This window comes from Antechinus flavipes, chromosome 5 (assembly GCF_016432865.1).
Source record: "Antechinus flavipes isolate AdamAnt ecotype Samford, QLD, Australia chromosome 5, AdamAnt_v2, whole genome shotgun sequence".
NCBI lineage: Eukaryota > Metazoa > Chordata > Mammalia > Dasyuromorphia > Dasyuridae > Antechinus > Antechinus flavipes.
This window is the reverse complement of record NC_067402.1, coordinates 264,002,392-264,024,862: the sequence shown is the minus strand read 5'-3', so window position 1 is coordinate 264,024,862 and position 22,471 is coordinate 264,002,392. Positions and strand designations below refer to the sequence as shown.

General features: G+C 32.9%; 1 protein-coding gene across 1 annotated transcript in view; it reads left to right on the top strand.

Annotated features, from left to right (window-relative positions):
* The window catches only part of EPYC (epiphycan), a 35,447-nt gene that overhangs the window by 3,871 nt on the left and 9,105 nt on the right, over window positions 1-22,471 (top strand). The window contains exon 2 of the mRNA XM_052000856.1: window positions 20,681-20,843. Within this exon, the coding sequence (XP_051856816.1) occupies window positions 20,681-20,843 (163 nt within the window). The remainder of the gene's footprint in view (window positions 1-20,680; window positions 20,844-22,471) is intronic.

Genomic DNA, 22,471 nt, shown 5'->3' with positions numbered 1-22,471 from the left:
TTCCTTTTTGTTTTTAAACTCGTTAGGAGTACCGATAATGTATTTTTTTTAAATGATAGCTGACAATCCATCATATTATCCAATTTACAAAGTATTACTTTCTCTACAGTAACCCTGTGAAGTTGGTGGTACGACATTATTCCCATTTTTGAGATGAAGATATTGCGTTTCAGAAAGATCATGGAAATTATTTATAGCTAATAAGTAACAAAATATCAGTTCATGTTTTGTAAGCACAAGTACATAAACATATATTTTAAATATCTACCAACACATTATACAAGAAACCATTTCTGAGGAAATAATCCCAATTTATAGTGTAGCTGATTGAGATATTATTTTCAATTTACAGAACAAATACTCACTATTTCTATTCATTAGAGAGAGAAACATTTAGTCAGGAAAATAAGAATTATTCAGATAGTATTTAATTACACTTTTCTACTTAATTTATTTTGCATATTTTTCCTCAAAATTTTAATTCTTCTGTATTCTTGTTAAAAGTAATTCTATCCTCTTTAATGAAAAGAGATTCTAAAATAAAGTAAAAGTATTTTGTAGAATGTTGCCATGTTGAAGGTGAATATGGATAAATAATAAAAATAATAATGATAATAGCAACCATTCTTGATTCATACAAAAATTGTCTCATTTAGAGGTCATAACAAGTGTGTGGAATGTATTATTATTACCTCTATCTTATAGGTGAAGAATATAAGGCAGAGAGAATTAAGGAACATTTATCGAATAAATATCTGAGGCAGGATTTGAAGTTTTCCTGACTCTGGATACAATATAGAACATAGTATGCCTTAGAGTCTATCAGAAATTTTTATAAATATTCCTTTGGTCAATCAATATGCACTTAACATCTCCTATGTTTCAGGCATTGTACTAGGTGGTAGAGATACAAAAAATATAAATGAAACAGTCCCTGCCCTTGAGAAGCTTACTTCTATCAGAAGCCAAAATATTTTAAATTAAAAGTAACTAATAGTATAAAACATTGTAATGTTTGCAAAATATTTTATATAAATTATTTCATTTGATCTTCAAAATAATCTAGGGAAGTAAGTGCTGTTTTTATCCCTATTTTACAGATGAGGAAACTAAGAGAAATTAAGCTATGTTGTCACAGAGTAAATATCTGAGACAGTATATGAACTAAGGTCTTCCTTGACTCTAAGTCTTGCCTTCTATCCATTATGCCACCAAGATGCACCAATAAATCACCTAATCTCATATAAGATTGGAGCACCAACCCAGAAGTCAGGAGCACCTGAGTTCAAATTTGTCCTCAGACGCTTAACACTCACTAGCTAAGTGACCCTGGGCAAATCACTTAATTCCAATTGCCTTACAAAAATAAAACAAAAAAATAAGATTTAATAAATATCATTTGTGATTATCATTTTTAAGGTTTTTCTCTTTAGTTTCTTCTCCTAACATAACCCCAAATTCTTACTTTTTGATCTTTATTCTAAAAAAAATTCACATAACTTTTCTCAGAAACTTCCTGTATGTGTTTTTGTCTTCTTAGAATATGTCCTTGTAAGTAGGAATTACTGTTTTCCTCACTGAACACCTCAGGATTTTGCACAGAATAAGCACCCAATAAATGTTTTTTTTAGTAACTTATTTATTCATAGCATTTGACAGTTTTTAGTGTATACTTCTGTTCACTTTTCTGATAATGTGCTGACATATAATGCTGGTATTATCTTTTGTCCCCATTTGAGGAAAAAAATAGGTGAGTGATCACAGCTAGTAAATAGCATGATTTAATTCAACAAATATGGCAAACTGTCTACTGTGTACTAGGCATTTTACTTGGTGCTAGAGAGAGAGAGAGAGAGAAACAGAGAGAAATAGAGACAGTAAGGAAGGAAGGAAGAGAGAAAGAGAGAAAGGAAGAAAGGGAGGAAGGAAGGAAGAGAGAAAGGAAGGAAGGAAGGAAGAAAGAAAGAAAGAAGGAAAGAAAGAAGGAAAGAAGGAAAGAAAGAAGGAAGGAAGAAAGAAGGAAAGAAAGAAGGAAAGAAAGAAGGAAAGAAAGAAGGAAAGAAAGAAAGCTTGCGTTCTACTGGTACATTGATTGCAAAATGAATCAAAAAAGCCATAACCCAAGGAAAATCGAGGACACGGCTAGTAAATGTTGGAGCCAGAAGTAGAACAACTGTCTTTTTTCTCCAAGTCCTCTTTCTCTTTCCACTATCCCATGCCTGACCCTTGAGACAATTAATTAAAACCATAGTTTCCCCAATTGGTATAATAAGCAAGAACTCATTTTTGACTGCCCACTATTCTGGAGGTCTGATAGGCAAGGTAAGATAATCTGAGATCTTGGCTGAGTACATATTGAACACCCTTTTGTCTGGATCCTGAACAGTCCTACAGACTTTGCCAAATGCATTTTTTTAATCTAACCATTTCCAAGATAAACTAGCAAATGAAATCCAGCTTGCTCCGCCACTGGACTGTGTTCACATTCCTTTAGATAACTAATCTGGATCACTTAACGTGCAGATGAGGACAAAGGCTAAGGTTGAATATGATTCCATTATCCTCAACTACTTAACGCCAATCAGTTTAATCTAAACAAAAACAAAAACAAAACCACATCTGGAACATGGAATGGTGGGTCCAGAGCCAGTCTTGGACATGGTAAGGTCTAAGTTCCACACTGATCTCTGACATATATCAACTGTCCTACCCCAGGCAAGTCACTTCACTTTTCAATGCTCTGATTAACACACTACGTCTGAGTTGCTCTAGGCAGTAATCCTTTGAGACTGTAAGATGCAGAGTGAGTGCCCATCTGCAATGCTGGAGGGAGTTTCCTTTTTGGGCATTCCCTAATATATACAAAATCACAGATCTAAGCCTCTATCCATCCATCCCTACATTCAATATGCCAGTATGAGCAGCTTACACTGCCAGCTTTGGATGTTAATTTACAAAAAGCATAAGGATGCAATTTGAGACAGTTAAAAGGATGCTGACTCCTGGACTTGAGTGCAAATCCTGACTCTACCATATGTTCTCTATGTGACTTCGCCCTTCTTTCCTTCCTTCCTTCCTTCCTTCCTTCCTTCCTTCCTTCCTTCCTTCCTTCCTTCCTTCCTTCCTTCCTTCCTTCCTTCCTTCCTTCCTTCCTTCCTTCTTTCCTCCTCTCCTTCCCTACCACTCTCCTTTCAATTTCTTTTTGTTTGTTTGTTTTGTTTTGATTTGTTTTCATGGAGGGATTGGATTTACACAGCTACTAAGGGCACTTTGAAGTCTCAAATTATGTTTTTCTAATCCTGTTATTCTTGGAAGGAAGAAAGGAAGGAAGGAAGGAAGGAAGGAAGGAAGGAAGGAGGGAAGGAAAGAAGGAAAGAAGGAAGGAAGGAAGGAAGGAAAAAGGGAAGGAAGGAGGGAAGGAAGGAAGGAAGGAAGGAAGGAAGGAAGGAAGGAAGGAAGGAAGGAAGGAAGGAAGGAAGAAGGAAGGAAGAAGGAAAGAAGGAAGGAAGGAGGGAAGGAAGGAAGGAAGGAAGGAAGGAAGGAAGGAAGGAAGGAAGGGAGAGAGGGAGGAAAGGAGGGAAGGAAGGAAGGAAGGAAGGAAGGAAGGAAGGAAGGAAGGAAGGAAGGAGGGAAGGAAGGAAGGAAGGAAGGAAGGAAGGAAAGAGGGAAGGGAGGGAAGGAGGAGGGAGAGAGGGAGGAAAGGAGAAATGAAGAAAGGATGGATTTATTAAGTAAGTACTTACTATGTGCAGAACTATGTGCTAAGTTCTGGAATATATATAGAAAAATAAGATGACCCCTTTTCTCAAGAAGTTAGTATTACAATGGAGGAACTATTTATTAAAATAATATCTTGGAACTTCAGTTTACTCTAAAATAAAATGAAGGTGATAATCCCTTCAGGGTCCACTTCATAGGATCAGTGCAACAGTCATCAGATGTATTTTGTAAATCTCAAGTCAATAATGGGTAATTTACTGTTCAAATCTGTAGGGACCACAAGCTTAGATTTGGATCCTGACTATAAGTGAATCATTTTATTTGTAGTGTCAGAGAAAAGATGATTTTCCTTAAATCTTTGTTATAAGAGCTAATATTGTTATGGAAAGAGAATCACAGCAACATCAAGGAATTATGGGTGCCTACCCAACACCATGTGGCAGCAGCAAGCCATGTATAAGATATGCATATTTTATCATATGTGTATATGTGTATTTGTCTCTCTTTGTCTGTCTGTCTCATTCTCTGTCTCTCTGTCTCTCTTTATATGTGTATCTATATATATATATATGGAGAGAGAGAGATAGATACATATACATACACACACATACACACACACACACACACACACATATATATATACACACACACAATTTAAATTATGATTATGCCCTACATTGACCACCTGTTTTGATAAAATAAAGTCAATTCATAATATGATCTTTGGCCTTTAGGAACCTTTATGGCTATTAAACAATATTAATTGATATATCCTATCTGGACTAGATGATAAATTCTATAGGAGCCAAGAAGTTGAAACCCTAATTTTTCTGAAGTTGAGGGCATGGCTTTGAGTAGAGCTCCCAGTCAATTGAAATGTAACTGAATCAAAACATTTAACTGGTAATTTTAAATGGAATGCTGCCACCCTGAGACAATAACAATAAATGAAACAGGAAAAAATAAACACAAGGATGAAGGAAAAAATTGAGGTTTCACAAGAAAATGAAGAGAAGAACAGACTTGAATGCAGTTCTGAATTCATATCATCATGTAGTTTTCTTAGAGAAAGTTCACTTTGAAATTACAGCCATAATCTAAGGAATGAATGTAGAAAGATTCAGATTTATTATTTTTAAAGTGATAATGAATTTATGCTTTAAAATTTCAGCAGTTGCAAAAAGTAAGGTAGCATGTTGAATTCTTGATAATTTAGTTTTTATCTAGTTTTCTATAGTTCAGAAACAAGTCCATGAAAATTAATTTTAACACTTTGGTTCTTTGAAAAAATACTTTCTGTCTCCATATCTCTGACTCTAACTATTCCATTATTTCTCTGTCTTTCTCTAATTCTCTCATTCTTAACCTGGTGTCTTTGAATTTGTGGGGTTTTTTAAAATGTTGATTAATGAATTTCAAAATTAAGGATTTATTTTGTAATCCTATATATTTTATTATATATTAAAAACATGACTAAGAAATAGGATCTTCAGGCTTTATTATTCTCCATCTAATTCCCTCCCTTCTTCTCTCCTCTTCTCTGGCTCTCTCCATCTGTTTCTCTTCCTCACTCCCCATCTATTTTTTTGTTATTGTCTCTGTCTCTGTCTGTCAGTTTGTCTGTCTGTCTTTCTCTCCTTTATTTAGCTAATTACATATCAACTATTTGCCTTATCTATCATTAGTTTCTACCATTTATCTATATATTGTACAAATCAGCCAGCAAAATGGCACAGTGGGTATAAAGTGCTACTTCTAGAGTCATGAAGACTCAAATTCAAATCCAGCTTTGGACACTTACAAATACACACACACACACACACACACACACACACACAATCTTTTGATGAAACACCCTCCATCTAGCTGTATCCTATCCTTTTGTCAAGGATTGATGCTCTCTTCTTGGAAAGTGCTAATGAAATGTGTCACATCATAAGATATATGCAAACAACAGGGACAATAGAACCATGAGAAAAGGGATGAACAAACTTGTATTCACAAGATCAATTAGATTTCTGGAGATATAAGCTTCTAATGTTCTACATGATAGTAAGCACTCTAATACTGCAACCTAAGAAATTCATGAGATCTCATTGTTGAGTGATGGACTTGTTCCAGTTTAAGGAGCTGACTAGTTCAGAATTCACTTTTTTGAATTTCCTTTTCATAACATTTTGAGATCCATGATCACTGGATATGGGTTGGGTGTGCATACATTTTATCATTTAGGTTTCTGAAGCCTCTCTTGTTCCTAAGATATTCTTGCCATTAAAAAAAGAGAAGGAGAGAATGTTATAGAGAAGTTTTTTTTTTTTATTCTTTATATCTGTATTATTAAAATCTATACCATTAATATCTAAATCTGTATACTTAAGAGAAAAACAGATAAGAAGCTAGATTTTTAATGAACAATACAAGTTGACAGGGCAGGTGTAGATCTTCACGGTAGAATTTAGACTTTTTTTCACTTCACTGAAAAGTTTGGCCACCTAAGATGAACTCTCTCAAATCCATTAATCTTGTGTATTTCTCAGCATTAATGTCTCAAGTTGTCCCTTCGGTATCATCTTTTCTTGCCTTCTTCAGAAATTGGTACCAAAAATTATCCTCTCCATCTCATGTTTCTCTGCTTCCCCATCTTTTCACAAACACACTCAGTTATCTTATAGCTTTAAAAATTGTATCATTTCATAACTCCCATCTTGCAGTCCTCTATCCTCCAAATCATGGCCAAACATCTGGAAAACATTGCCTACACTTGATGTTCTACTCCCTTGCCACTCCATCAGTCATCAGTCCCTTGACATCTGGCTTCCGTCTCTACCACTTGATTTAAACTGTTCTCTTGAAATCCACCAGTTACCTTCTGATCACTCAATTTCATGGCTCCATTTTCAATCTTGAACCCCATTAACCTCTCTGTAGCACTATATGCCATTCCCTATCCTTCCTGGATATTTTCTTCACTCTTAACTTCATAGTACTTACACAATCTGCTCTTTTTTTTTTTCCTTGAAAAATGTTGTCTCTTTCAATAGTTTTGGATACTCTTCTGAACCCTATAAGTGAGTGTTCCCAAGGCTCTATCCTATGCTTTCTTATCAGTTAAGACTCTCTTCCTTAGTAATATCATTTACTTCCATTTACTGTGTTTCTTAATCTATATTTTCACTTCTGCCTTTTTCTGCTTCCTCCAACTATCCCTAGTATCTCTGTACCTTTATCCATTGAATTATTTAGTTCTTTACAAACCTCCTCCTGATTGTGACTTACAGTTTCTGTCAATGGTATCATAAATTGCCTGTTTTCCCGTGTTCAAAAAATCTTGGGATTTTCTTTGACTCTTTCTTCTACCTCATATTTCATATGCATTCATTTATCAAATCCACCCTGCTTACCTCATATTCTCATCAAGTCCACTACTCTCTGCTCCCATTTCCATCACCCCATTTTACATACCTTCATTATATCAATCATCTTGGCCATAGTAGTAGCCCTCAATAATAATACTTCATTTTCAGTCATGTTTGACTCTTCATAACTTTATTTGGGGTTTTCTTGATAAATATGCCAGAATGGTTTTTACTTCCTTCTCCAGCTCATGAGGAAACTGGGGCAAACAAGGTCTTTCCTAGAGTCAAAACAATTAAGTGTCTGAGGCCAGATTTGAACTCAGAAAGATGAGTTCTTCTTTACTCCAGGTCCTGTACTCTATCTATGGTGCTATCTAGCTGCCCCTAGATATTCCATATCAATTTTCTTCTATTCTTCAATCTATTCCATCCTTCTTCACAAACTGTTTTTTAATCATTTTTTTACGTTTTGATCTTTTTGTTCAAATCCCTCTACTATTGCCCTGTTGCTCACTGAATAAAGCTCACACTCTACAGCAGATGTTCAAGGCTCACTGAAATTGGGTAGTAGTCTATCTTAGCAATTTACCTCCAACTTTGATTTTCCATGTATTCTACATTCCATCTTTCTAGACTACTTATTATTCTCCATTCAAGTCTTCTAAATACCATATTTTCAGTTTCCTACATCTATGCTTAATAAATAATAATATATTAATTTTAATAATTATAATTAATAACAATTTATTTAATTATTTTGTTTATTTATAATTTTATATTTATATTTATAATTATTAAATTAAAATGTATTTATATTTAATATTTATATTCATAATTATCAAATAATTAATTATTATTATAAATAATATTGTTATTATAAGCATTTCTAATGCTTATTCAATAAATAAATAAATATTTGGCATTTTTCACAGAGATCTGGAACTAAGTTAATTGTATTTTCAAGCTTGCCACCATGTTTGTAAGTCATCCTGAAACAAACTTGCTCTGAGTATAGAGATGGAGATAATAGGAAAAAAATGAGTGAAGGAAAAGTTCCCTGTTTCTTTGCAGTGTTAAGATAAAAATCAAAGCAGTATCACAGAAAGAACTTGGATTTGAAATCAGACAATCTACATTGATTCCCAGCTCTGATCCTAGCTATGTGACTATCTTAGTTTCTTCATCTTTAAGATGGAAACAATCATAATTTTACTCTATACTGCATTGAATTGTTGTGTGCCATTCATTTGGCAAAGTGTTATATGAAGGTGAAATTCTATTAGCATGAGCTTTAAAATGCTCTAATATACCTTGCTGATTTGATCCTGCAACCTTAGATCCTTCAATAAGTTTTTCTTTAATAAATATTCTGTTTACCATGCCCTAGTTAATTTCCTCTAGAAAGAACCTCAGTTTTTTTGAATACACTCAGAAGCAGTAATGATATTCAATGTGATGCTTCCCCTTTGTTTATTCCATAGAATTAAGGAGGAAAAAAACAACTCATGCTAATCAGAAAGTTAAGTGCTTAGAAGCCACATCTATTTCCTAAATATGCATTTGGCAAGTGCATATACATATTAATTCCATGAATTACTGCATTGAATGTTATTTGCTACTGCTATAATTGTCTCACTGCAATCAGAGAGCTCTAGCTATATCTGAGTCATCTAATCAGGGAGGCAAATATGGTACATATTCTTATACTCTCTAATGTGAAACTTGTTTGCTCAGAGGAATTAAAATAACAACAAGAAAACAAGATCTGAATGATTTTCTTCCTTTCCAAAACAAACACAAAATTAAATAAATAGCTAAATAAGTAAATGTCTGACTCAATAAATGAATAAAGAAATGGCAGGATAAATAGATGGATAAATTAATAAACAGGTAGATATAGATAGGTAGATAGATGTATTGGTAGTTAGGTAGATTCATAGAAATAGATGGATAGATTTAGATTAGATAGAAGAGATATATAGAAAAACATATAGCTAGGAAGAGGGATAGACCTAAATACATGTCTACATATAGATAGATAGCTAGATAGCTAGATAGCTAGATAGATGAATAGATAGCTGGGTGGGTGAGTAACTGGATGAATAGATAAATACAGATAGGTAAGTGGATGAATAGATATAGATAGATAGATATTGGATGGAGATAGAGATATGTAGATAATTAGAAATAGAATGAATAGAGATAAGTAGATTAAAAACATGGATAGAGAGTTCCATGGGTGGATAGATAGATAGATGTAGAAAGCTAGGTAGATACAGGTAGGTAGATAGACGAATAAATATATATATATATATGTAGATGAATTAATGGATAAATATTTATATATGTATGTATATATTTATGTGTGTCTATACATAGATGATAGATATATGAATAGATGGATGAATACATAAATATAAATTGATAGATATAGATAGATAGATGAATGGATAGAGATGGAAAGATAGACAGATGGATGTATGAACAGACAGAAGATAGATAGACAGACAGAGACAGAATAGAGTCATTTTCTGCTTTTCATTTAGCATTTTCCAAAAAGATTCTGAAGCCATTTTCTAAACATGTAAAGATTTTTCCCTAGAGAAAGATTGGACAAGATGGCCCATGAGGTTCCTTCTAATTCTGAGATTCTGAAATTTTTGGTAAAGAGTAGTTGGAATAAGAAATTCTTAGATTTCAGTCTTGCCTGAGACAGTAGCTATGAATCCATGGACATATCAGTGCCTCAGTGGGTTATTTTGTAAAACATGAGCAGTAAACTATGATTTCTAAAGTCCTTTCCAGCTTTTAATCCATGATCCTATGATCCTTTGAAGTAAATGAATAATTGTTATCATTAAATTCTGAAGCAAATTATTCCAAAATAAACTAGCTTATTTTTCATTTGATTTTCAAAGAAATGCCAGAGGCCTACTTGTGATCCAAACAAATGCTATTTTCTTCAGTTCGGTTCTACAAGAAAAAATAAGCAAACAAAAAATGAGCGGAGGCACCAGATGAGTACTACAGATAGGGAAAGAAGGAAGGAAACAAGCATTAATTAAACACCTATTATGTGTCAGGCACTGTACTAAGCACTTTATAAATGTTATGTAATGTATATAACATATTTGGAACCAGGAAGACGCGAGTTCAATCTGAATTGGTCTTTAACAAGCTGCATGACTTTGGCCAAGTCACTTAACTTCTCAGCCTCAGTTTCCTCATCTTTAAAATAGGGATAATAATGAGAAGACATGCAAGGTACATTGCCATTAACATAACTAACATAACTGAATTTGATTTAGAGTCTAATATATATGTATGTATGTATTAGATTCTGAATTTACATACATATACTTATTTACATCTAGATATAGATAACTTACTGAGAGCTCAAGTCTTTTATTTTATAATGTAATAGAATTAAAAATATGATTGTTACTAACTTAAGAACTTACTTATTATTAGGAATTTAAGTTTGACACTTCCACCATTTGAGAAAGGCAGACCCATAAGCACTGGTCTAGGTGTGAGGTAATAAGACCCTCATGCCCAAATCCTGGTAGATCTGCCAGCCTCAAGTCTCTTTCCACTCAATTTCACCTAAAATTAAGAACTTATTTATAATATACATGTATATTATATAATACATCTACATTATTTAGATTTTCTCCAATACTTTCTTTAACTCTAAACCATCAAGAAAACTATAAACCAAACTATTTGTATTGTTTGCCACTTTCTAAAGTATATATGCTATAGGTTTTAGGGCTCCTCTGGAAAGGACTTTAAAGCCTATTTCGTCTATCTCCCTCATTTTACAGATGTGATAACAACCCAGATGCCTTAAATATATAACTAGTGCTCCATATACTACTCCATGCTGCCTCAGTTGTTGCTGAATAAATTCAGCTCAAATCTTCATTTAAGAAGAGAATGAATTGCTAAAAATAGGGGAGGAGGCAGAAATCTAATGTTTTAATTCTAGAAATACATTCTTCTACAATGCAAAATGCATGACTTCCTAAGCTGAATAATTTTAGGCTAAAATCTTATGGTATTAAATAACTTTCCCAGGGATTTTTTATGTTAAAGTTTAAAATACGTATATACATATATACATATACATACATAAATATAGAACATATCTTCATTCATCCATCTAGCTAGCTATTTATCTATTCATTCATTTATCTGTCAACTCTATTTATCCACTATCTCTATCTATCCATCCATTCATGTATCTATCAACATATTCATCCAGCCATCTGTTTATCTACCTAACTTTACAGCTGTTGATAAGCTATCCCTAAAGCTATTTTCCCATTTTAATTTGATGGCAAGTGAAGCTACACAGTTTTCACATCAAACCAATAAAAAGACAATTTTCCATAGTCAGAATGTGTAAATATTCTCCCCTTACCCCCACCCCTTCACAGTACTAGAGACACAAGCCAGTGATTCAGGAATGTGCTTCTCCCTTTAGGCTCCATCCATTCCAGAGCACATCTGTCTCAATTTCCGCTGTTGCCTTTGCATCTTCTTGGTTTCTCCCCAACTCTTATTCCTCCTTAATCTGACTCACAGACCCCTACAGATGGAAACAGTCTGCTTCTCTGTAAAAAACAAGTTTGCTCACTTTCAATTTTATTCAGATTATTACTAACCTACTGTTTAATAGTCTTTAAAGACTGCAAAATGTAATCTCATGTACAATTTGATTTTTTTTCCTTTGCAGTGCTTTTGTTTTGAAATAAACAACAATACATAAGTAATGTCACCAAGTATGTCTACAAAACTCTATGTAAGACTTTGCCAGTTTTTATTTGGTTAAGGAATGATGTGCAGGGTGGCTTATAAGTCCACTAGTGAAATTGTTAAGCTTTAAAAAAGTTTTAAAAGGTTTTTAAAAGCTTAAAGATCACACTAAGCTTTTTAGATAACCAGTATCTCAGATGTGAAAAACCCAACAAACCTTAAAGTGCTATCATCTTCATCTTCATCATCATCATCATCATCATCCAATAGGATATTCGTAAAACATATTGCACGTTTTAAATTATTACCAAAATGCTAACTACTAGTAGTAGCATATTTCTTAATAACTTAGGATTTGCAAATTAGCCAAAATTATCAGAAATGGCAATAATTATAAATGCTTTTCATTTCAGAATCTTTTATTTCTTTCATTATTGTCTATTAGTGATTTGAGATTTCATTGGTGTGAGGAAAAAAATTTTCTTTTCCAGATCATGACTATATGCATTGATTATTTTTTTTCCTTTTAAAGATACATGTTATTGATATATGTTGTTTTTGTTTGGCCAAAATTTCTCTGTGTATTCCCATTTCCCCCTTCCACATACCATTTTAAAGAAAAGAGGGGAAAATCAACAAAACTGAGCAATACAGCAAAAAAAAAATCTGATCCTATGACTTTCGATAGACATTTTACCATTCACTGAGCATTTTTTATCATTTTTGTTTCATTCCAAATTCTTAATAATCTAAGACTTGAAAATTAGTGAAATAATCTATCAGAAATAAAATTAATTGTGGCTTTTCCATTTCAGAATTTTGTTTTTTCTTTGTTATCTCTGTTCTGGAATCATGATTTCATTGTTATTGGGAATATTATAATATCATCAATGTATTCCTAGTAAGGAAACTCTCTCTAGCAGTCTAAACCATTCCTTCTTCTTCAATTTGCATACTTATGAAGTTCTTTGGGGCATTAAGAGGATAATCATACAGTTGGTAGGATCAACAAGACTAATCTTCCTGAGATTAAAACAGGTTTCTGTGTCCAAGATACAAAGGTGACTCTCGAGGTTTATTTGTAACATTCAGAATAAAAATTCTCTGAATCTTGGGAACAACTGATAATAGTAGACCTTAGTTAAACATAAACTGAGAGAGAGAGCAATGAAAAAGTTAAAGAAAGAAGATCTTTACATTCTTATTAATAGGTGTGCTTAGAGATCGGAAGGGGAGGTTCAAAATTTAAATGATATCTCAGTACTTCAGGGGTACCTATTTCATGAGATAGATGTTTTCCACTAGGATTGTCTTCCATATCTTAATAAATAAGTGAATTAAAGAAATGGCAATTATTAAGTGCTAACTGTATGCAAAATATTGCTCTAAATACCGGAAGCACATAGAGAAAAGGAAGGCAATGCTTCTCAGGGAACTCATTTCTGATTGTTATGATCTGAGGAATTTCCCTAGGTAAGGTATTCTTTGTAGGGAGTATTCCTTGGGTCATAGATTTAGTTGGACCTCAGAAGGCAGGAAATCTAGAACCAGAGAAATGACAGAGACTGTGGACAGATTAAGTCAAAGTCACAAAGTCAGTGAGCTGATTTTGAAATCAAGTCCCTCAGTTTCAATTCTAGTGCTATTGTTCACCATACATTACTAAATTAATTATTAATGGCTAATGAATTAATTAAAAATTAACCATTACATTCCCATTACAAAAATAAAATTTCATGACTCTTTTATATAGTGCTTTGTGATATGGATACTATAAATACACTTAGTTCCATCATATAGATGGGAAAACTGAGGTTTAAAGAGATCAAATGATTTTCCCAATATTACTGTACATGTTTAACATATATCAGATTGTGTGTCTTCTTGGAGAGGAAGGAAAGAAAAGGAGAAAAGAAATAAATATAAAAATATTATAAAAGTAAATGTTGAAATCTAAAAAATTGATAAGTAAATAAATAATATTTAAAATGATTTTTTCCAAGGATGCATAACTTCGTAAATGGAATAGCTAGAGCTAAAGTTTGAGCCTTCTGCTTCCTAGATTAATTGCTGTCTATCCACCAAGCAATACCATTGTTCCATAATTCTAATCACTTATCAAAGGAATGAACTTAATGCAGTAATAGGATGACAAATATAATTTCTCCTTCTTATTTCTTCCTTATTCACAAACTTTGACCCTTGTCAATATATGCATATCATACCATCCCATCCTTATGAAAACAACACAGACTGATTTCAGATTTGGGGAATCTCATGATAATCATAGGGGGGGAAGTACACTTAATAAAATTTTAAATACAATTTGTATTATTAACATTTTATCCATAACTTTCTTAAGTCTAGACAATTAAGAAAATAGCAAACCAAGCCATGATTTGTTGTTTTTGCTAATTTCTGAGTTGTATATGCTCATATTGAAAATTAAACAGTCAGCTGTCTTTAAACTGACTCCAGTGTTTTTAAACCATGGCATTTAATATAAATGAAATGATGGTCTTCATTTTAAGATTACATTTTATCATAAGCTACATTTTTGGCCTTTTTTTAAGTGGGAAGTTGCAGTATATGAAAAGACAACCATCTGTGTGACCCTGAAGAAATCAATGATCTTGACCTTAGCCTTTCAATTTCCAGGACAATTCTCTAAAACAATGAATTGCAGAGGTGTTAGGGAGTTCCACATATAGTAGAACCATAAGTGAAATCATAAAAACAAAAATAAAAAAGGACAAATGCATACTGAATGTGAATAATCTGCAATCCACAGAAAAGAATGTGCTAGTGCAAATAAGAAGGCAGCTAAATCTCTGGACCTGCATCCAAGGTGACTTAAATTCAAATTCCAGTTTCAGATACTTCTAGCTGTATGACTCTGGAAAAATCTGCTTTAAAGGGGTAATAATAGCAAAAGCATCTTCTGTTGAGTTGTTTCCAACTCTTTTTGACGCCATAGACCTTTGTTCATAGGGTTTTCTTGGCAAAGATTGGAGTAGATTGTCATTTCCTTCTCTAGTGGCAAATAGAGGTCAAGTGACTTGTCCAAGATCACATAGCTAAAAAGCTTCTAAAACTGGATTTGAATCCAGGAGCTTGACTCCAAGTCCAGTGCTCTATCTATTGTGATACCTACCTGTCCAAAGAATAGCATCTACCTCCCAGAATTGTTGTAAGGATCAAATAAGAAAATATTTACAAAGCTCTTGGTAAAACCTTAAAGAATTCTATAAATTATTGTTTTATAGTAGTAGTAGCAGTAGCAGCAGCAGCAGCAGCAGCAGTAGTAGTAGCAACAGTAGTAGCAGTAGCAACAGTAATAGTAGTAACAGTAATTGTAATAATACTAGTATTAATAGTAGCAATGGTAGCAATAGTAATAGTAGTAGTACTAGTACAAGCAGTAGTAGCAGTACTTATAATAGTAGTAGTAGTAGTAGTAGTAGTAGTAGTTATAGTAGTAGTAGCAACAGCAGCAGCAGTAGTAGTAGAAGTAATAATAGCAGCAGAAGCAGGAGGAGGAGGAGTAGCAACAATAGTAGCAGTAACAGTAATAGTAGTAGCAACAGTAGTAGCAGTAACAGTAGTTGTAGTAATAGTAGTATTAATAGTAGCAGTGGTAGCAATAGTAATAGTAGTAGTACTAGTAGTAGCAATAGTAGTAGTAGTACTCTTAGTAGTAGTAGTAATAGTAGAAGTAGTAGTAGTAGTAGTAGTAGTAGTTGTTGTTGTTGTTATAGTATAGTAGCAGCAGCAGCAGCAGCAGTAGTAGCAGAAGTAATAATAGTGATAGTAGTAGTAGTAGCAACATTAATAGCAGTAACAATAGTGGTAGTAATAGTAGTATTAATAGTAGTGGTGGTAGCAATAGTAGTAGTAGTACTAGTACTAGTAATAGTAATAGTAGAAGTAGTAGTTGTAATAGTAGTAGTCGTTGTAGTACTAATAGTAATTGTTATAGTAGTAGTAGTATAGTAGTAGTAATATTAATATAGTAATTATAGTAATAGTAGTAGTAGTAGTAGTAGTAGTAGCAGCAGCAGCAGCAGCAGCAGCAATAGCAGTAACAGTAATAGTAGGAATAGTAGTATTTCAGTAGCAGTGGTAGCAATTGTAATAGTAATAGTAATAGTAATAGTAGTAGTAGTAGTAATAGTAGTAGTAGTAATTATCAAACATCCTGAATGCAGATCCAGAGTCCTAGCAGCCTTTTTATTATTTGAGCTGGCCCATCCATTTCTGTGCATTATAGATTATAACCTTTGCATTCAATGTAGAATTATCTTGAACCTTTTTTCTTTGTTTTTGATCAGACTTTTGATTTCATTATGTATGGAACTCATAGAAATGAAACTTTTCCCCATTTCGGCAAGTTAACATGTTCTTTGCCATTTGTTGTGGCTGTGGAAATTATAGCAAAGCACCTACAACAAGCCAGGCACTATGGAAAGCATAGGGGATACAAAAAGTAGCAAATGACAGTTCCTGCCCTCAAAGAGTTTACAATATAACTGTAGAGATAACACACAAACGAAGAAAAGCAAAGTAGATATCCAAGATAAATAAGGAATAATTACCAGAGAGTAGGCATTAGAATTAAAAAGAGATGGGGAGGGCTTTCTGTAGAAAATGGGATTGTAGTTGAAACTGAAAGGAAGCCAGAGAAATAAGTAGTGGGAGCAGAAGAGGAAGAGCATTTCAGTTATGGGGGATAGCCAGAGAAAATGTGCAGAGCTAAGAAACAGAGATGATGATGATGATGATGATGATGATGATGATAGTGATGATGATAATGAAAGATATAAGTATTCTATAATGGGAAAAGCTCTAAAGGCATCCCAATGGATTATGCTGCTCATTACACCATGGGTTTCTTGAACTAAAAATACTATGCATCTGAGACATAGGGGAACATTTAGAAGCAAAGGATCTGAAATCAAATACTGTCTCTGTAAATTTACTAACTGTATAGCTTTATAAATCATTTTAACTCTTTCAGTCCCAGGAACATCATCCATATTCTGTTTTCTTACTTGTAGTATTAGAGTAAAGGAGGGGGGTACAGATTAGCTTAATCAACGGATAATAAACTTGTAACTATAAGTGAACTTAGACCACATAATCATATAACAATAATAATAATTAGCATAAGTTTGCAAAGTGCTTTACATTTGATACTGAGATCAACCTTGACAGGTAGATGCCATCATTACCTTCATTATACAAATGAGGAAACTTAGGAAAACAAATGAAGTGATTTACCCAGAGTCACACAACTAATCAGTGTCTCAGGTAGGATTTGAATTCAAATATTCCCAACTCCATGTCCCACATTATCCACTGAGCCACACAGCTGCCTATGGAACCTAATCAGATCCCTTCATTTGAAATATGAAGAAACTGAAGTCCAGGGTAGTTAAGTGACTAGGTGTGCTAAAGATCACTTAAGTAGTAAAGGTTAAGTGGGTTACTGAACCCAGAATCTCTCTAGAAGTTTTTTTTCCCCTGACTCCATAAAAGCTATGGATTTCCAAAGCTACTCTTTAGTTTTTCTGTGGATTTGATGGCATGCCCCCCCAAAAAAAGGATATGTAAATATGAAATGTGACAAATTCAGGGGTTATATGACCATGGGGTTATAGATCTGGAGCTGGAAGGGCCAGTTACTCCAATCTTAGGAGTCCTAAAATATGAGTGATTTGACTAAAGTCTATTGAAAATAAAAAGTTGTATGATGGGAGGAGACATGTTCCTCCTAAGAGAACTACAGAGACTGAATGTGCATCAAAGCATAGTATTTTCACCTTTATATTTTTTTTTTTGATTATTTTTTCTTTGACATGTTTTTCCCTTTTAATCTAATTTTTTTCTTGCACAGAATGACGAATATGTTTAGAAGAATTGTACATGTTTAATCTATTGGATTGCTTGCTGTCCAAGAGAAGGGATGGAGGGAAGAAAGGGAGAAAAATTTGGAACATAAGGTTTTACAAAAGTGAATGTTGAGAATTAACTTTGAATGTATTTGGAAAAATAAAATACTATTAAAAAAAGAAAAAGAAAAGAAAACGACAAATTGGTCCCTTGGTTATTGTTCTTGATGCTCAAAGAGAATCAAAATGACATTATTCTATTGAGGTAAATGTAGAATATCTCCAACTGTGGCTGATCAGAACAATGATACTCAGAAGGCTCTACCACAAATATTTCATATAAATATATGGATGTTATTGATTAGGATAGGGAGGTTGCCCAGGGGAAAATAGTTCTTCCTCTTTCTGACCCAGAGGTTTTATGATCAGCATAGTTGTATGTTGTCTCCTGGAATCTTTACCCTCCCATATTGCCCCCATGGCTGTAAGGTATTCTGTTTCCATGGCTATCCTGTGAAATTATTGACTTTTCATAAATGGGTTGGTAACACTTGTAGTTTTATACTGGTGGGAAAAAGCCAAAAGTCCTGCATAAGAATAAATAATTCTTTTTTAACTTTAATTTCTTTTTTTTCTTTTTTTTTAAATTATAGCTTTTTATTTACAAGTATATTATTTATAAGTATACAAGTCCAAACAGAGAATAAATAATTTTTATATTGACAAGAAGTGAACTCAAATATCCAATCCTAGGCAAATCTAGTTATTCAAAGATAGAAGTAATTGATACTTGAAAGATTAAAATTGACAGATAAAGAAGCTGACTAAAATTCACAAATAAAGAAATAAGAATATCTTTGTTTTATTGTTCAGCCCTGAGTCTTTTTGAGTTTATTTGGGGCTTTTTCAGCAAAGATACTGGAATGGGTTGCCATTTTCTTCTCCACCTCATTTTATAGATGAGGAACTGAGGCAAACAGCTTTAAATGATGCATCCAGTATTGCACAGCTAGTATCTGAGATCACATTTGAACTCAAATTCTTCTGACTCCAGGTCTTACACTTTATCCACTGCGCCACCTAGCTGCCCAAAAATATTACTGGAAGACGAGAAGATCATAAGATTATTGATTTGGATTTAGAACAGATCTTAGATTCTTTCTAATCTGATCAAATACAGTTGAAATCTAGAGAAGGGAGATTTTCCCTTGCTTTATGACAAGGCCATGAATTGGAACAAAATTGTGCATTTTAAAATATTTATTATTATTATTATTTCAATTAATGCCTCCTTTCAATTATTCATTCATACAATATGAATGTATTTTATAAATATATTATGTAAAATAATAATCCAGTTTAAGGTTGCTAGAGGATTCAATTCATGAATGCTACAGGATTAAAACTGATCTCAATAATGATTATAGTGGGGTTTTATTTTACAGAAATTTTTAAAAATGTACTTAGTGTCTAGTAGTGAATTTAAGGTCAGGAATATCTGAGATAAAATCTTGTCTCTGAATAACTCTATGATTTTGGGCAAGTTACTTTTCTTCCTAGTCTCAGCTTTCTCATCTGTAAAATGGGGATAATAATAGCTCCCAGAGATGATGTTTGGGTGAAATGAAACATACACATTGCAAACCTTAAAACACTATATCATTGTTATTTTTATTATTGTTATCATCACTTAATAGTACTTATCTTTACTGTTATTATTATTGTCAACTATTGCTGTTATTTTCTTTTAATAACTATTATTGTTATTTGCATAAGCAATAAGGGAACTTTTTTGTATAGAAGCATTTTTAATAAAAGTTTTTTTTATTTTTAAAATATATAAATGGATAATTTTCAACATTCACTTTTACAAAACCTTGTGTTGTAATTTTTCCCTCCTTTCTCCCCATCCCCTCCTCTAGACAAATGAGCAATTCTTTGTATAGTCGTTTTGTGCAGGAAGAAAAATCAATGCCCTCCTCTGACCCCCTTGTTACCCATTAAAAATCTTTTAAAAGGAAATGTCACTGTTTAGCAAAGAATGAAAGGGATGAATCAGAAAAAAATCCATATATTGCAAAAGAGGAAGACAAACAGCAACTCACAGTTCCATGATTATTGATAGCCATATAGTATTTAACTTGCCTTGCCTTATTTGAGTCTCAAAATAGAACTCATAAGCTAATATATTAATATTCTATATATTATCATTCTCGGGATTTTACAGATGTCTACACTTACGTGAAATGACTTAGGGTAACATAGTGAATAAATGTTCAAGTCTTCCTGAAGGCAAATCTTGAACTTTTTCTAATACTCTATGCTGTCTCTTAGAGTATCTTAAACATTATGAAGCATTTTTCATATAACATGTCTGTCAACTATATAGTAATACTCAAAAACATAATAATTGATATTTAAATAGTATTCTAAAGTTTGCAAAATACTTTGCCTCAATGTACAATTTCATTTGATTTTTTTAACAATCCCATTAGCTATCTTACATAGACATTATTATTCCCATTTACAGTTCAGTGACTTGTTTAGGTTCTCCCAGATAATGTGGAGATTTGGGTCAGAATCAGGTTTAAAATACAAGGTTTCTCTGATTCTAAATCAGAGGCTCTTTACATTGTATTACTTTGTCCACTGCAGAACAGCTAGAAGAAAATAAAGATTTTTTTTCTTATTTCTTTATTTATGGAGAAAATATTAAGTTTTGAGCATGAAAATGAATTGGGGAGGGGGAAATAATTGCTTGATCTTTGATTTTATGAGCCATTGATTTCTTGAGCAGGATACAATCACCTGAAACCCCATAACAAGGGTGACCTCTTGTGGTTACAATGGAGATATGGAAGTGCATGGTCCTGATTCTGAATGATGAAGGATGATCATTAAACTCTGTTTTTTTTGTTTTTTTTTTTTTTCTTTTGTTTTGTTTTTCCCCAGATTGAAATTGTGACTATGATGCCTTCTGGGAACAGAGAGCTTCCCAGCCCACCACCACTGCCCCAAGAGCCAGAGGAGGAAGAATCCACAGCCAAACTAATTGATGGCTCCTCCCCACATGGGCCAGATTTCATCGGTGTCCTTGGTCCTCAAACCAACGAAGGTTGGTTGAGAGAGAGAGCGCCAAATTCTAGATTACATTGTGTTAGCCCCCACTGATGCTAGAGATTTCAAGTTCTAAGGGAAAGAAGAATAGAATGAGAATTACAGAGTAGTGTAGAAGAAAAGCAAGAGACAAGCATATATTTTCCCCCAGATAGTTAATTTATCTCTAAAATTTTAGCAATTCTATTTCTGATATATACTAGCTATGTGAACTATGGACCCCAGTTTCTTCAGATGTCAGGTAAGAGCAATAACCAGATAGTCTCTGATGTTCCTTTCAGATTTCCATGACTTTCAATAGAACTTACACTGAATACCCCTCATTATCGATTGACCTACTTATTCATTAATTTATTTGTTTATGTATTCATTTTTATCTATTTATTCACTTATCCAAGTCTTTCATTTACATGTTCATTTATTGAGCTTTCCATTCATTCCTTTATTTATTTTTTCATTTGTTTTTTGTTTATTCATTTATTCTCACATTGATTAATTGTCCAGATATTATGATTTCATCTGTGAGGAAATACCATCTTCCAGTGCAGCTCAGCAAGTGTTCTGCAGGTTAAGTCTGTGAGAAGAGGTTGGTTGAATGACTTGCCAGAAACATTCAACCTGTATGTGTCAGAGCTCCCAGTGACTAGATTTTAAGGCAAAATCCAAAATTTTCCCATTGCATCAAATATGGAAAGAAAATAAAAGTATACATACATATACACAGATTTGCATATATATATACATACATATACATATATATGAATACAGATATACATATAAATAGACATATATTCATACACGCACATATGTATACACATATGGGTATGTATACAATGCACATCAGTACATATATGTATGTATTACATAAGTATGCATATGTGCATTGCATTATATATCTGTAATAGACATGCAATATATGTAACACACATATGTTCTATATTATTTTTAAACAAATTAATATCCAGTTTAAATATAAGAAAAATAACTTTTTAAAAACATCCTCATGGAAAAGGCAAGTATTAGAATAACTGAGAAAACTCAATACTCTTACTCTGATTTCAGAGTTTTTTCTAATTCTAATTTTTCTAATATGATCAAAGACACATCTGTGGCTTCATTACCTGGTTAATTATTTGAACTTTTATCTTTTTTTAAATAAGGTATTCAGAAGTAGATATAAAGTGTTGACCAATTATAGACATTGACAATAGGTTTCAAAATAAAAAATAATTATGTTTCAATAATCAGACTTTTTTGTGCGTTTTTTCCTTCTTTGTCTGATTTTATTTTTTTGCACAGCATAACAAATATGGAAAAATGTTTAAAAGGCCTTCACATATTTAACCTACATCAGATTGCTTGTTGTCTTAGGGAAGAAGGTAAGAAAGGAAGGAAAAAAAATTTAGAATACAAAGATTCATAAAAATGAATTGAAATATATCTTTATATGTGTTTGGAAAAATAAGATACTATTAAAAATGAAAAGAAACCAGGTTTTCCTGATTCCATATCCAGCATTTACCACACCAGAGTATGGTACTTTGGGAGTCAGAGGAATAGCATGCCCTTTAAGTATCATTTTTATTTTTCATTTGCAAAATGAAAACTGGATTAGACCAGCAATTC